This window comes from Motacilla alba, chromosome 15, assembly GCF_015832195.1.
Source record: "Motacilla alba alba isolate MOTALB_02 chromosome 15, Motacilla_alba_V1.0_pri, whole genome shotgun sequence".
Classification (NCBI taxonomy): domain Eukaryota; kingdom Metazoa; phylum Chordata; class Aves; order Passeriformes; family Motacillidae; genus Motacilla; species Motacilla alba.
Genome location: NC_052030.1, coordinates 2,275,395 through 2,291,743, shown reverse-complemented (window position 1 = coordinate 2,291,743; position 16,349 = coordinate 2,275,395). Strand labels below are relative to the sequence as shown.

The following is a 16,349-nucleotide window of genomic DNA, read 5'->3' as shown; positions in this document are numbered from 1 at the left end:
GCTTTTTCAGACAGGGCTTCTGCTAAAGCAGCAAGAAGAAAGCCAGTGGCAGGTGCTCTGCCACCTTAACATGCACAGTGTCCCACAGCATTGCCAACCACCTCTTTGGGCACCCAAGGCAAGTCTGAAATTGGGTCTAATCTTACTTCACTGCCCAAAGTGGATCAGTATTGCCCAGCACAGAGTTTTTTTGTCTGCTAATGAGCCAGCCTGCCATGACAGCACTAAAGCAAATGACAGCATTCTCATTTATTCTTTCCTCATCCAGAAAACTGTATAGGACCAATTACATAATACAGTCATCAACAAATCGCACAATCATGCTTTAGAATAAACAACATTTGTTTGACTTCTTCAATCCTTTCCTGGGCTCTAACCTGGCACACAACCACACCAGGGCTATAAATAACATATTCCAACATTCTGGTCCTGTCAGATGCTTCTTTTCTGCAATGTGAAACAATTATAGTGATGATAAGCTGACTTTCTAGACCATGCAGAATCTTGTTCATCACTGTTATGTATCTTCACACTCACATATGCTGGGCAGTGAGAGCTGCACAGCTAATTATGCTAATCAAGCACTTCTAAGACAGATTTAGGCTGCTCACCAGTTTATTTTAATTGTAATCACTTTAAAATACCTTAAATCTTTTTAAACATTAAAAGAAATGGATCCTCAACTCATTGAAGAAAACAAAATAGTTTTCATTTTAATGCTGCTAGAGACTTCAATTCTTTAAAAGAGATGACTATTTTCAGGCTGCTGTTTCATGATTTCACATACAAATTACATAGAGTGGTCCCTCTTTTAATCTATCCCATAAATTAAAGTATGTATTGATGATACAGATCCACCTCAGGACCAAGACAAAAATCTGTGCAACCTTTTGAACGTGGTGTAGTGATGAGAAAACGGGACAGAATCTGAACTCAGGCACTACCTCAGCATGTGCAAACTGATCAGAGGGAACCAGAGGGATCTCCCTGGCTGAGACTTACCACGAGCAGCATCCCCCATGCTGGGGGCAGCCTCTGTGCCCTGGCCCCGGGGCTGCTCCTGCTCCCGCTGCGAGTCCTGCGCGGGCGGCACCGAGCACGCCGAGGAGGAGGAGGACGAAGAGGAAGAGGCTGGTTTGGATTTGGAATGCAGGTCGTTCAGTCTCAGGAGGTTTTCAGGAGTCACAGTGTCTGGATTCACTGGGGTGGGATGCAGTGTGGCTGGTGCTACTGGGAAGAAGCTCTCTCGGGTGTCCTTCGGGTGCTTTGGGGTTGTGGGGGCTTCTCCCGTGGCCTGCACAGAAAAGGGCAGCAGTGAGAGAAAGCCTGCAGCTCATGACTCTGGGCTACCTGCTTCACTGACCACTGCAAGCAGCACATTTCATGGACACAAAACACTCTCTTTAGAGTGAATATAACAGAACAATGACTCAATCGCTATTCTACAGAAATCTTTTCTCCTTCAAGGATTATTTTTCTGTTCTTTATGGTCTGTTTATCAAACTAGCACTTGAACACTTATTCACATTTACAAAGTTTAATTTAACACATCCCTCACAACATAAGATACTTCCCTGAACTCTGTAATTAAGCATGAGTTACAATCTCCTGTAAACAGAAACATATTTCTTTCATTTAAAAATACATTGACAAGTGCTTGACCTGAAAAAACAGATCTGCACTGCTTTAAGAGACTTTGCAAATTATCACAAGAAATAATTCTTAGCGAATGATGTGAGAAGAAATTGAGAAAATAGAAAAATGCATTTGCTGGTGAAATAAGAGCTGAGCATAACTCCAAATCGTAAATTCCTGACAAGTGCAGAACTGATAACACTGAGGTCCAGCTGAACCAGGCTCAGGAAGATTTGCTGCCTGTGCACAGGTAAGAGAGGCACCAAGAGCAGTGCTCTTCTCCAAAGCCAGTGCTAGAAATTGAATGCAGGGTCATTTATTACATAGACAGAAGGTAGAAGTGGGACATAAATTCACCAAAGAAGGGAATCAAAGTACCCATAAAATGAATATCTTCTCTATAACTTTTATCAGTAATCAAATAAAGTATTCTTGCTTGTGAGGCCACAGAAGGCATTTATTTTACACTCTTTACAGTCTTCATTTAATGGAGATTTATTGGACCATAAAACACGCTGTTAGATAGAATTCTCAGATGTTTAATTGTTTGCCTCATACCTCTACCAAGAAAAAACCCCTAATTTTAACCATGGTGATAAGAATGTCTGAAACAGAAACAGGATTCAGCTGTCAAATGTAAAATCAAATTGGACCCTAATGTCCTAGATGACCAAAGATTAATTACAAAGCCAGAAAATTCAGAATTTCACTGAGAGAACAGAGGAACTTTCAGGTGGAGAAAATGCATACTTAAAATTCAAAAGGTAGAGAGCACACAAGTACATTAAAAAAAAATAATTGGCAGAATGTATTTTTGAAGTTCCTGAACTTGATTAATCAATCTCTAAAAAGCATACAATTAAAACCTGCCAGATTCTATGTGCACACAAAAAAAAACACCCAAAAAACAACAACAAAAAAACCAACCAAAAAAATACAGCAGCTATATTCACAATTACCACACTGGATCAAAAAAAGGTCTATCCTGCCTCTGAAAGCAGCAAGAGCAAATGCCTCTTAAAGCATCAGTTCCAAAACTAAAGGTCTCGACACAAATGGGATCACACAAACCTGAGGGAAATGAAGCTGCAGAAGCAAGCCTTAAGCTAGAAGTGAGATCACTTGAGGAAATGTTTTCAGCTGTGATTTAAAGGGAAAGCCCTTCACACCCATGCACTTCATTAACTTGCATAATGGGTGATGTAGAACCTGACATTTCTGTGCTTGTACTGTATCCAGATTTTTTTCTGGAGAAACACACAAAGGTACCAGTTAGGTGCATAGATGTTAAAAATGGATCTGCGCCTCAGATTTCTACAAAAATGCACAGCTATTTGCAGAGCCAGAAAAAGGACATTTGGAAAGTAACTCAGCAGTATTTGGATGGTATTCAGATGAAAAATTATTAGAGAGTGCAGCCCCATGGAATAATCGCTGCTGGAAGGGACCTCTGGAGGTCTCCAGTCCAACTTCCCAGTTCCATCAGCTTACTGGGGCCAGGGCCAGCCCAGCCCAAATACTGCCAAGGAGATTCAACAGCCTCTCCAGGCCCCTTTCTAGTGTTTTACCACCTTCCCAGTGAACATTTGTTTCCAATCATTTCATCCAAATTTCTCTCGCTGCAACTTTAAACGGTGCCTCCTGTCTGGTTCCTTCCTCTCTGCTGAAGACCACAATTCCATAACCTTATCCTCCATTATTCTTCTCCTCACCAGGATGAAGCATCCCAGCTCTTCCTCCAAAGAACTGAAACATTTTATTTACCAAAAAATAATAAAGCTGAAACAAACATGATGTTTCTGATTCAGGAACACCATAACCAAAAATTCTAACGTGTAGTCAAAAAGTGCAGCCTTATAGAAAAGAAATCAACACCAAGATTATTGCGTTTAAAGGGAATTTTCCAGATGCGACCTGATGGAGAGTTGTCTCAAGCTGCTGTAAACAGACAGGTTCATTTCAACCCAATTTCATCAAAAAACAAAGACTTTGGGAGGAAAACCAAAAAAAAAAACTCATACTGATTTTTTTTCTCAAAAAAGGGGTTGGGAGTGGAAGAAAAAGGAGAAAGTTCTCTTTAAAATCAGAGCCAAGCACTAAAAAACCCATTGTTGGTTACTGTGCACTGTGCAACTCACAGAGCCTTAAGAAAAGGGATTTAAACCTGCTTTGTGTGTTTTTACTGCACTCAGGAACTGCAGACCATCCAAAAGCTGCAAGCACAAAGCCCAGATGAGCAGCACAGCGAGGCACATGTTCTTTAGAAGATTTTGGGTTTAGTAGGGGCAAGAATCCCAGCACCTCTCATCAGTAGGTGATGCTACTCACCACAGGCAGCTCAGGGAATGTCACTAACTACACTGCTCAGGACTTACGGGACCACATTTCATCATCCTGCAGATCTCAGGAAAACACAGGACCTCGTAACACCCAGCTGAGAAATAAACCCAGAAAAACTCACCACAGCAGTCTTGGATTTACCAGAAGCCTTTTGTTCATCTATCTCTACTGCTAAACCACCAGTAAGGCACAATAAAGATTGTTTTCCACAGACAGACAGTAGGAAACGGAGAGGCAGTGACAAACCTTCAGCAGTGTTTTATGTGGTTTCTCATCAGAAGATTATTTTTTAGTTTTTACTTTGCTGTGGTACTAAGCCAAATCTCAGTCAGCTGTGACTCAGAATTTCTCCCTTTCCCCTCTCCAATCCATCTCACCACACTCAGTGCCTCTGTTACCACCACTGTTACAGAGTGCCTTTGGGCACCAAGAAGAAACGAGTATTTTGTTACATTTAGTGTTACTTACAGAACATGTGAATATAACTGAATTAAGATAAAAACTCTGATTTCTTCCTGTCTTTCATTGTAATTACAGGTTCCTCAAGTCAAGACGGGACTTCCTTCTAGATTTTTTAAGAAAACATGAGGTACTGAAGGGTATGTAGTATTACTTTTGTATTGACAACTATATCAAAGTGGATAGAAGAAATATTTAAGGCTTATTTTAATATCCAAAAGAGGTGTCATGGATGATCCACTGGTTCCATAAAGAGCCCACTATCTTACTTCTCTTCTTTAAAAAACTTAGCAGAAAGTGATTTTCATTTTGAAGAATGGAAAAAGCTGAAATTGAAATGAGTAACTAGGATGGATGCCCGTGTGAATTGTGACCATTTCTGAATTAGGTTACAAAATCAGTCTCTTTATTTGTTAGAACCTCAAAGAGTTCATTCAGCTTCACAGAGGTGATGGACAAACCCTTCCCATGCTGAAAGCTGATGTAAAAACAAGGAAGGAAAATGCTGGAAACCCAGCACTGGGACAGCCTTTCACCAATAAAATTATCAGCAAAAGTGCAGAATTTTTTCACAGATGTTACTGGAAAAAATAGCTCCCTACAGTTTCCCAGAGAGGCACTTCAGCAGCAGCTAAAAGAAATCCAGCATTAAGATAAAACATGAGAAAAATTTTACTTTGCAGCCTGTGAAGTCATAAACCAGAGAACCTGACCAAGGGTCTGTTTTTACCACACTTGCTGTTTTTAAAAAACACATTTTGAAAAACAAAGAAATCCTCCAGCAACCTTCCCACTCTGCTTTCGGGAGGGCTCACTGCTCTGTGGCTGTGGGAAAAATTAACAAGCAAATGTTCCAGAAAGGGAAAGTGACAGCTTTCCCAACAAAAGTTTCCTAATGAAAGATGCTGGAACTGCAACTCTTACATAACATTTTCTTGTGATTTCTTTTTTTTTCTTGAACTACTCCTGCGTTTAGCACTCTAGTGGGACTGAAGTCAGAACCCACCTCGCACAAAGGTGCTCCTATTTAAAAGGACACCAGAACATCCCCTGTCACACAGACTGCCTGAACAATATGCTGGCCACACTCCACAGTATTACCACTCCTGCTCCTGCTCAATATTGTGTTTTAATTCAATTATGCCTGTCCATTCTTTTTCTTTTTCCTCAATCTCTCTACAGCAGCATTTGAAAGAAATCTCATTTGGAAGTTTTCTTCTAGGTACATCACAAATCCCAGCAATATCCATGATCAAGACTCTGAAGAACCTTGTATTTCCCAAGGCCACTTTATATATAGAAAATAACAAAGGTTTACATACATAAGGTGGAACTCTGGCCTAATTAAACCCCCCATTAACACAGATGCAAGCAGGGGCTCAGTGTCCTGCTCTGCATAGACAGCCATATGACAGCAACACTTCCATACACAAAAACATCATTATTGGACCAAGAGAGATCAGGTAGCAGGATGAAAAACATTAATATACAAAGTAAAAGATAAAAAGTGTCTTTTCTTTCCTTCATGTTCACTTAATGATTGCTTTCTGCAGGAGACAGAAGGAGGAGAGCTGTTAATTATATCAAGAATACACCTCCAGGATAGAGTGAGAGGGGGATGCCATGGCAACTGGCAAATGCAACAGTGAGCAAAATGGTCACCCTTTGGTAGGAGACCATGAAAGAGCTCGTCCTTTTGTCCCCCCCATCCCCACCTCCTCCTTCCCCCTCCTTTCTTGTCATCTTTGCTGCATTAATAAAGCATACAGACAACTCAGGAAAAGCAACTTTTTCTGTAAGCAGTCTCTGACGTCTTGATGTGCAGGAAGAAAAGATGAAAATTAGCAGCATGTGGGTGGAACAAAAAGGGGGAGAAAACACATGAGGTAGAAGATGATTATTTTCTAATTATTTAATATTCTCCTAATCTCCTCCCATTCCCAGCAAAGTGCCTTTACAGAAGGCTTTTAGCTGTTTCCTGAAGAGAACAGCTTGGTGGTTTGTTGCTTTGTGGGTTTTTTTAATGTGAGAATTTGAGAAGAAAACGCTCTAGACACCCAAGGCAGCTCAAACAAGTCACTCTCAAGTTTCCTCCTTGAAGAAAAATGCCTGAGAGCCCATGTCACTGCAGTGCTGACTGCATTCCACAGAAGGGGAAAAATCCATGGGAGTGCCCTCTAGCTTCACTCACAGCAGAACATGTTTTCCTGTTCCAAGTGAAATATCACATTCACTGGAAGGTCCCATCACCAGACCCATGCTCCAGAGTCCACCTGAGCTTCTCGTGTGTGGTTTCAGCACAGCCCTCACGGATCAAACCCACCAATGACCCCAGGAAATCTTCAGCACGAGGCTGTGGATTCAGACTGATCACCGGCCCTGGGAAGGGGTAAAACACTGGGGGAAGGAGAAAACAAGACCCCAGTTACCTGTTCTGGATCTAGAGAAGGGCAGGAAGAGCACTAAACCAGCACCTTTACATTACAACACTTTATAGAAAACAACACTTTTCTATTCCAGCAGCAAAACTTCATAAAATCAGGGATCACCCTGGCAGCCTGCCAGGAGCCTGAAAGGCTCATTTGCATAACCTGATTGTGTTTGTAATAAAAGTCATTGTTTTGATTCTGGTGGTAGCTTCATGAAGCATCACTTTTAATTAGAGCTGACACCGAAATCTGCTGAAGTGTTTTGACTGCAGGCTGAGAGAGGGAAATGGGGGAAGCACCTGGAGTTTGGCATCAGCCAGGGGGAGAAGGTGGCCGTGGCTGTGCCCCTGAGGAGGAGGTGAGTCAAGCAAAAGGTGAAAGGCAGGATTTGGGCAGCCAGAACCAAGCAGGGAGAGCTCAAGGCCTGGCAGATGGAGCAGGAAAGAGCAGTTGAAAATTTCCTTTCTCTCCCTGACACTTCAGGGATGGAGTTGGTCCCAGAGCAAGGATTTTTTGGCTAAGGCAGCAGTGAGTCTTAAATAACTCAGCAATGTTGAAATAGCCCCTTCTCATGACATTTGGATGATATACTATACCTTGAAGAGCCAATAGAAATTTCAGCTCCTACAACACTACCCGTTACCAGGGCTTTCTACACAGAGTCCCGAATTCTCAGGGGTCACAGCCCAGAACCAGAGACTCAGTGGCATTTTGGAACTGTGCCTCTGAACACTCTTGTATTTTTAGAGATGTTAAATCCAGCCCTGTGTGCACTGTTGATTTTTACAATGTTTTAAAGTATCTGTTTTATATAAATTCAGTTCTCAGGATTAGTGATACATTAGATCCCAACACACAACCACAGAGTTTTAACTGCCTTGTCTTTCAGCACTGGTGAAAGGTGGACTTTTAGTATTAAGGAATTTAATATTAAGTCCACAGTAATAAAAATACCTTTTCAGATTGCAGGAAAACAGAAGACAGATGGGTTCTTAAACTAAAGTATCTCCACAGGCATTTACAGAATATTCTGTGCAATACAAAGCTTCATCCTGGCTTGTACTGCAATAACTTTCCCATGTCAATATGTCATTAACAGCATAAAATGAAGACTTTCCTAAGAGCAATTTCAGGCAGTCAATGGAAAGGCTTATTAGGAATTCTCTAATTATCTAGAATCCTCAGCACTGCTTTCTGCCAACATGTCCCCTCCTTGGTCCTCAGGACCAGATATTTAAGTACAATGCTACTTCAAAATCAAACTAGTCTGCCTCAATCTTTCATCCTCCCTCAACAAGGACTCCATTTCCAGGGCCCATTAATTTCATATGAAAATCACAGTTGGCAAGACTAAAAATAGAACTCGGAGCAACTGAGATGACTGCTTTCAGGATCTCTGCAAATCTTTCAGATAACATTCTCAGACAGAAAAATCAAAGAAAAGAACAAGAAACCTTCAAAATGCTGCTTGTTCAGAAGGTCAGTTAATCTCCCATGTAACTTTAGTTACTTGATTGCTAAAGACCCAGCCACCACCACTGGATTTCAGCCCATTTGATAGGTGTATACCAAAAGTCTTCTTCACACTTAAGAATTTAAAGGGAAAAGGACAAAAACTGGAGGAATTGCTTTTGGCCACACCTTTCTCCACAGCAGCATTAATATCAGCACTTAAAAATGTTGCATCATCACTCTGTAAACTGTGAACCAAAATGTGCTGAAGTTGATTCATATATCACTAAAAATATTAATAAAAATATTAATATTGAATGCTGAAAGAAATGTCCCAATAACTTACATAGAACACAATTTTATATCAATTTCTGGAATCCCCCAATGGTAAACACTGCAATTTCTCCAGTCCTCCAGGAGCACTGGAACTTTTCATGGCAAGGTTTTGTACCTCTGAATTTTCTGCCTTCTGCAAAGCTGGAAGCCAACCTTTCTCAGCCACTTGCCATGTTTTTAGCTGCTTTTGTAGGTGATGTGCCTCTCATTGGCTCAAAACACTCCTAAGAACTAGAGAGGATTTCTGAAACCAAGTCAAAGGGTCACAGCTTTGCCAAGCCATTAAACAGATTAGATCTGCTCACAGAAGTGTAAGGACCCACTTTGTCCAGCTCCTCTCACTCACTGCTCTGTTGTTTCCTGCTTGTGCCGGGAGAGGCAGAGAAGGAGGTTTTAACATAGTTGTTAAATATTTAGGTTAGAAACTCTGACTGGTCTGGAAGAAAGCTGAAAAGCCAGAATTTAGGTAATGCCTAATTTTAGTAGCAAGTGAAAACTTTGATAAAGGAACCATATAACGCCTGCAACTTTAAAATACAACAGCCAGCTGGGAAAGACATATATCAAGGTGGATTTTGTGCCTTTTTTTTTTTTAACTGTCAATTTCTTGGGCTAAGTGACTGAAGAACCACAGGCCCTGCAAACTCACTCTAACCATCCAGGAACAAAGCATTTCCCCCTGCTGCAGCAGCTCTGTCCATGACATCATTTGCTTACAGAAGGCAAATACTTGCCAATTTTATATAAACCAGGATTCAGTCTGCTGAAAACAGACAGATGTCTACAAGAGTGGCTATTCCTGTGTCTCCACACTAATTCACAGTGCTGTAGGAGCAGCTCCACACAGCTTGCAAGATCCTGCTAGAAGCAGACCAAAATGAGAGTGCAGGATGTAATAACCTCGTTAGCTGGGACTGCTTCCTAAAAGGGAAAGCTTCCAAGTGCAGCATGTGAAGGGGCATGTTTTATTTCAAGTGATTTAACAGGAAATCTTATTGCTTCCAGTGCTGTTAAATACTAGCTCACCTATTGTGTCTACTCTCAGGATTAGTTTGTGTGCAGGTTTTTCACCATTCTCACGTTTTGCCACATGCCTGAGTACCTGGTGACTCTGCTGGAAGAACAGGAATAGCAGTGACATTCCCAGAACCTTCAAGAAAGCCCAGCAAGGAATTGGGTTGATAAAGGAGAATCTGGTGAGTGTTTTTTAAAAAGGTGAAGACATCCAAAAAGGCAACAGTAACATTACTTTTTAAAGAAGCTTTCTAGCAAATTCTTTTTATTTTGAAGTCATAAATCACAGTGTGATGATGTCTATTTTTTCCCCAAAATACACTGAAAAAGGCTTACCGTGCTGAGCCAACATGTATTTATTAAAAAAAAAAAACTTAAAACCTGAAATCCCAGACTACAAGCAAGCCAACACTTCTACTAAATACTTCTCTTGACATTTCTGTTCATTTCTGTAGTTCAATGGAACAATGTTACTGACTTCCTGAGGGGCACAAATTGGAGCAAGTTACTTCCATGAAAACCTAATAAAGAAAAAACCTACCTTTCCTCTTATATCCTCTCTTATTACTTGCTAAGAGATGCACTACAGAAAAGCACATTTTAACTGAACAAAAATTATGGAAAATACAACTCTAGTAAATACTTTGGGGCTGCAAAATGGACACCAATAAATACGTCATTCTTCCAGTTTTCTTCTTGGCTTTGATTTCACATGAAGGACTGATAAATAATGATCTATTTAAAGCTCTTGTAATTGTTTGCTGGGTAAACCCAGAAACTACGAGCTAAAAAAAACCGAGTAACAGTTTGTTTTTAACAGAGTTAAAGAAAATCTGTCTGGTATCTCTGGAGCAGAGTGCTATGCCAGCAAGGCAAGCACTGATGAGGTTGGAGCCCTTAGGGAGCAGAGAGAAGTAATTACCATCCATGAAATGCTGGGCTATGATGTGGACATTAGGGAAATTGTAGTATGCCATAAATATTTCAATTTGAGGATCGTTTGGGGTTTCCCCAAAAGCTTTTGGGCATGAAAACTATCCTGCAAGCCTGCCACAAACAGCAGCACTGACACTAATAAAGGGGGTGCTCTTCCTACTAATGTAGGCCAACTTATCTTAGATGGCACCAATACAAGGCAAGTTGGTACTTCTAGGTGCTGCAGACACTCAGCAAGAGATTTGCCTGTACAGGCTCTTAAAAGCAGCACTCAAAGGCTTCAGAGCTTACCTGTTTCTGTGCTGATGCTCCCATGTGCACCTGGCAAAACTTGACTGCCTGTTCAAGCGCTGCTTCTTCATCCACCTGAACACAGAACCACAACTAATGAAGTCATAATTACTTAGCTCATCTATAAATCTAATTAAATTGAGATGAAATGGGGATGCAGAGCATGGAAGCAGCAGTTCTACAGAAAAATGCTGACCTTAAATTATTCAGGAGCACATCCCCAAAGATAAATACTCAGCTCTCTCAATTCAAACTAACATTTAGCTGAACAAACACCATGTGAGTGGTACTACAGCTCTTAACTCATTTCAGAAATGTACTTTCAAAACATGGAGAGTCCTACTCCCTACCCCCAGCAATGGCCTTGTCAAGAGAATGGTTCTTTGAGAAGGTTTTAAACAGATATAGGGCTTGGTATAGCAATTCCTGTTAGATCCTAAAACCATGTCTGAGGCCACATAGGGAAATGACAATTAATCATACAATACCTGTTTGATCAGCATGTATGTTTCAGACATGATCTTCTCAATTTTGCCCAGGTCATAGGCCATAACTTTCTGGCCTTGCTGCCAGACTCGATAAGCATCGAGCAGAAGTGTTTTTCCAGACTCCACATCCTCAAGTAATTTCCTCTTCCTGCTTGACCTCTGGACAGGTTCTTCTGTAGATGCTGCTTGAACTGTTCCTTTAGCTGCCTGCTGCTGGTGTTTTGAGCTGATACTGAGCTCCTCCAAGGAAAGTTCTGGAGTCCTGCTCTCGGGAGCCCTGTCCTTGGAGCTCCTGCCGGGCTGCAGCCGCTCCGGCTCGCTGCGTTTACAAGAAGAATCAATTTTTTCAGGGTCATTGGAATAGCCATCAAGATCCATAGGCTCAGCTGAACCAGGGCCAGGAAGCTCTTTAATCTCCTTGTCACTCCTGTCCTCGTGTTCCAATATGTCCATAGCATTGGGGATTTGTCCCTGGGTCACTTCCTTCACTCCATTTTCAGTGCCATGTACTGCTCCATCTGACAAAACTGCCTTTTTGGGAAGCACATCTTTCCCCTCTTCAGCACTAGTTTTATTGGACACGTCTGTTGTCATCCTTCCTGAAGCAAGGCTAGAAGACTTGGAACCCTGATCTTCTGAAACCTTAATAAAAGAAATCATTCTTCTCTGTTATCATTGAAATCAAAAAGCATTTGAGCACAGCTGTGACTCTCATGAATATTGACCAGTACCTTCCATTACTGCTTCTGCTGAAGAAAATGCATTTATTCTATGTTAATTCTTTTTTGTTCCTCAATATTAATTAATCCAGGCCACAAATCTTACAGTTAGAAGTATTTTAATAAGTGAAAACAACCACAGATAAGTGTCAACAGCTCAGGCTGAACTGAAGCCACAATGTTTATTTTCCCTCACTATTTCAGTCCATGCTAAGGGATCCAACGAAATGAAATCCAAGGTTTTAACGGCACAAATTTTTCTTCTAACATATTGAAATCAAAACCAAATCTGTTTCTTTTGGCAGCTGCAGATCAAGCCCAACTTCAAGAATCTTTCCTTTCGGTGTTCTTACATAACCTTCTTGTTATTAGATCAAGAAGTAGGCAAAACCCTGCTATAGTATTTTACTTTTTGTACTTTTACTTTGGTGAAGTTGCAAAGGTAGAAAAGCTCAGTACATCATCTTTTCTTTCAAAAGTTGATAATGATACAACTCTTACATCCAGACTTATGAACAAACTATTTAATACACAGATTTCCAGTGCTCTTGACAATGTTTTCATTTAGTTTGTTAAACCTGCAGTCTGTTAACTTAGAAAACCCTTAAGAACAAGTTCTTCCTTGAATGCATTTACCAAGTAAAGTTCCAATATCCAGATCCCTTAACATGGAAACTGATTAGCTTCTGTATGACTTTTAAAAACTAAATCTAGATTACAATTATATGTAATAATGAGTGTGGTGCTGTCAAGGACTAGCAGTGAAAAGTGCCTAGGCATGTAACACCAGGCTGTCTGGGTTTGTTTTGCAAGAGGAATCTTAGTTCATTTTAAAAGGAAATTTCCTGTAGACCCCACCTGACAATGGAGATCTTGAACACTACATGTATCTATCATTATTTGAAGCTTAAGGGACAGTGAGACCAAATTACTGCAATCTTGCAATCCTTACTGCAAACTGTATTTGTTACTGAATTTCAAAACAAAATAACAACAATGCTGGAAGAAAATTTTCTGTGTTGTGGCATATAAACAAAAGGTATTAGGAATAAGTGCTTAGAAATGCAGGCCTTTGATCTCAGGAATGAGTAAACGCTGCAAAAGCTAATTACTAAATTAGAGCCATGAAATGCACTGCTGCCTCACCTGGGTCAGATCGTTGAGGGTGTCCTCCAGCACCTTCACTGTGAGCACAAAGGCTTGCTGGGCCAGAACCTGGCGATCTGCATCACGCAGGTACTTCCTGTCCCCAGCAAGAGAGCAGAAATGAGATTAGCTGCCAAAAGCTCACAGCACTCCAAAAGCAAGAACCAGGACGAGCTTAGGTTGAAAGGTGTAGCTGGGGTGTGTATTCTGTTGCCATCTGTTATGCTGGGGCAGTTCTCTTCTGTTAATTGGGCAGTTTTCTTTCCCTCTCCCACAGCCAATCCTCCCTCCAGGAGATCTCTGCTCTCCATGGCCACTGAGTGTCCCTGCATGGCTGATCCAATTCCATCATCCCATGGCAGATGCTCTGCCCAGGGCAGGAGCCAAGCATTCCTACCTGGATCCAATCTGAGCCTGGAACAGCACAGCAGCCTTTGCCCCCTGCATTCCCAGAGGAGCAGCTTTCTTCTGCCCTGCATTCCCAGAGGAAGAGCAGGCCCATCTCCAGCAGCCCTGGAGCTCCAGAGGAGAACTCCAGCCTTGTCCAGGATCCCTGCTCCAGCAGAAGCACAGCTGGCACTGCAGGAGGGCTGAGCCACCATGGAATGGCACTGCTGCCACCACCCTGACACACAGTGGGGCAGCTCCTGTTCTCACTCTGGCAGTGGCTTCTTTTCCTTTTTTTGTACTATTGCATTCGTATTTTTAATTTTCCTAGTAAAGAACTGTTACTCCTGCTCCCACACCTTTACCTGAGAGCCCCTTAATTTCAAAACTATAATAATTCAGAGGGAGGGGGTTTCCATTTTCCATTTCAGGGGAGGCTCCTGCCTTCCTTAGCAGACACCTGTCTGTTCAAACCCAGACACAGGACGTTGAAAGAAAAGCAAGAAAAAGCCAACACAACAACTTTAAAACATAAGAAACAAACAAAAATCTACAGGTGCATACTGAAATATAACAATATTGGGATTTAACACTTTAGCTTTGCTTCCCTCCACTTCTCCCCTCCCCACAAGATCAGAGATGACACAAACGAAGCAGAAGACAGCTCTGCCTACAAGCAGAGAGAAGGGGAGACAGGGGAAAACACCAGGCAACCAAACCCAGAGCAAACCAGACAACCAGATTTCCAGTTTTCTTGTATCAAGACCTCTGTGCCCCTCAGATACCAGCTTTTTATTCAATCCTTTTTTTGAAAAAGAGTCTTATAGTTACACAAAGCTATGCTGAACTCTCAGGTGATTTTCATGTTCTGGATAAAGCGTGCATGTGAGATTAAGGACAGCAGCAAATCCTCTCTCTTTGATCATATCAGTTGACTTTGAAACCAGGATTTCTAGAGCTAAGAATCCTGGGTTCATGGGTGTGTTATTACCTTTTTTCCTAGTTAGTATTACAAAAAAATAATGTTGTATGAGTAAAACATTCACTCTATAGCTTCATTTAATTTACTAGAGCACTGTAATTTCAGTGTATTTGGACACAATGTTTTACTCTGCTTTCAAGAAAAACACTTCCAGCTGTCAATTCCACCTAATCATGTTTAATGGAAAACTTAATTTCTATTTTAGAATTAGCTGGTTTGAATGAGAGGCCTAGAAATCAAGTAAATAACTCTGAAGGGTACTATTTCAGTCAAAAGGCCAACATTTTAAATACACATATTTCCTCTCTATGATTTTAGGTTGAATTGGTAATTTTGCTCTCTTTTCTCTGAAAAGCAAACCATAAACATCTGACTCCTCATTAGTTCAGTAACAACTAAAACCACCCTATTTTAAAAAATAGAGTTGTTCCAGGCATATACCAGACACACCCAGAATTATCTGTATTTCTAAGTTCCTCTAACAACTGCACCTCACCATGGCTGGCACTGGCTGATCTAACATGTCAAATTATTTGTTGTTTGAATTCAGTCTAGACTTACAAATAACATAATATTTTTAGTACAGCTATGGGTTTGCTTAGGACAGAAATTGAAACCTTCTATGGTCCAGTCCTTCTGATATGTTAAAAGTCAAAGTATTTTTGGCTTCAAGTTTGCTGAACAAGTGGTGACATATTCCCAGACACACTAGAATCCATGCAAATTCACATGCACTCACACTCAAAAACACATGAAGAAACCTTCAATGCCTCCAACTTATTGCCATCAATCATTCATGTTTCGTTTCTTAAACATTTGCCAGAGACCAGTTTCAACATTTCCCACAGGACAACCTACTAGAATTTCACCTCAGTTGCTTCAGTGTTTTCCTTGGATGTTTATTTTGGTCTTCCCATTGATACGAGTCCATATATAGCTCACACTAATAGCTTCTTTTTTCTTAAATAAGGTTAATGCAATTAAAATTAGATCACCCCTGAACAGGATAAGCTTTTTAAATAGCATCAGCTGCCAAGAGGCACATCACCATTGTTCAGGCCATCAGGGATTACAGGAAGGCAGGATGCTGGGCCGCGACCTCGCGCTGCGCTCAGCTCTTACGCAAGAGCCAGCACAGGGTGCCCAAGTCACGCTCTGCTCCTCCAGAGAATCCCTCCACGTGACACACCACCTCTGTGAGCCTGCTAAGGCACCCCCATGGCTGCTCTGAGTCTCAGCAGAAATGCAGAGAAACTCCAGGCTACGTTATAGAATCGTAATGCTGAGAAGAATTAGCCATCGTTCCATGTGGGAAATGGATTTGTTGATAGAAAGCTCACATAGTCTTACACATCCGCATGTAAACACTGAGATAATTTGTGTTGACTTATTATGGAATAGAGATGACATTGTTAAGAGATTGAACTAAAAAAAAAAAGTTTGAGTAAGTTCTAAAATACGGTTTTGTAAAAAGACTAGATATTTTAGAGAATTAGAATTGTGAAAGATACATTGTAGTAGAAGTACGTAGGGAAAAATATAGGTAATTAGTATTAGAAGTAATAATAGTAATAGAAGTAATAGTAGTAATGTGTAGCAAAAGTTAATAAGCTGAAAAACATTTACAAGGTATTGTAACTAAGAAATAAGTTAGTTTTTGATAAAATAGTGTTGAGTATCTTTTGTGTCCTACTATTCATTGAGACTGATAATAGAATAAAATCTTTTAAAATGC

The 16,349-nt window shown here is 40.9% G+C and overlaps 1 protein-coding gene across 3 annotated transcripts in view; it reads right to left on the bottom strand.

Moving 5' to 3' along the window:
- CABIN1 (calcineurin binding protein 1) overlaps positions 1-16,349 on the bottom strand; it is a 110,566-nt gene that overhangs the window by 14,124 nt on the left and 80,093 nt on the right. For all 3 annotated transcript variants that reach the window (XM_038151935.1, XM_038151937.1, XM_038151936.1), the window contains exons 32-35: positions 13,246-13,342; positions 11,381-12,022; positions 10,893-10,967; positions 1,003-1,294 (exon numbers count right to left, since the gene is read on the bottom strand). In XM_038151935.1, coding sequence (XP_038007863.1) covers positions 1,003-1,294; positions 10,893-10,967; positions 11,381-12,022; positions 13,246-13,342 — 1,106 coding nt within the window. The remainder of the gene's footprint in view (positions 1-1,002; positions 1,295-10,892; positions 10,968-11,380; positions 12,023-13,245; positions 13,343-16,349) is intronic.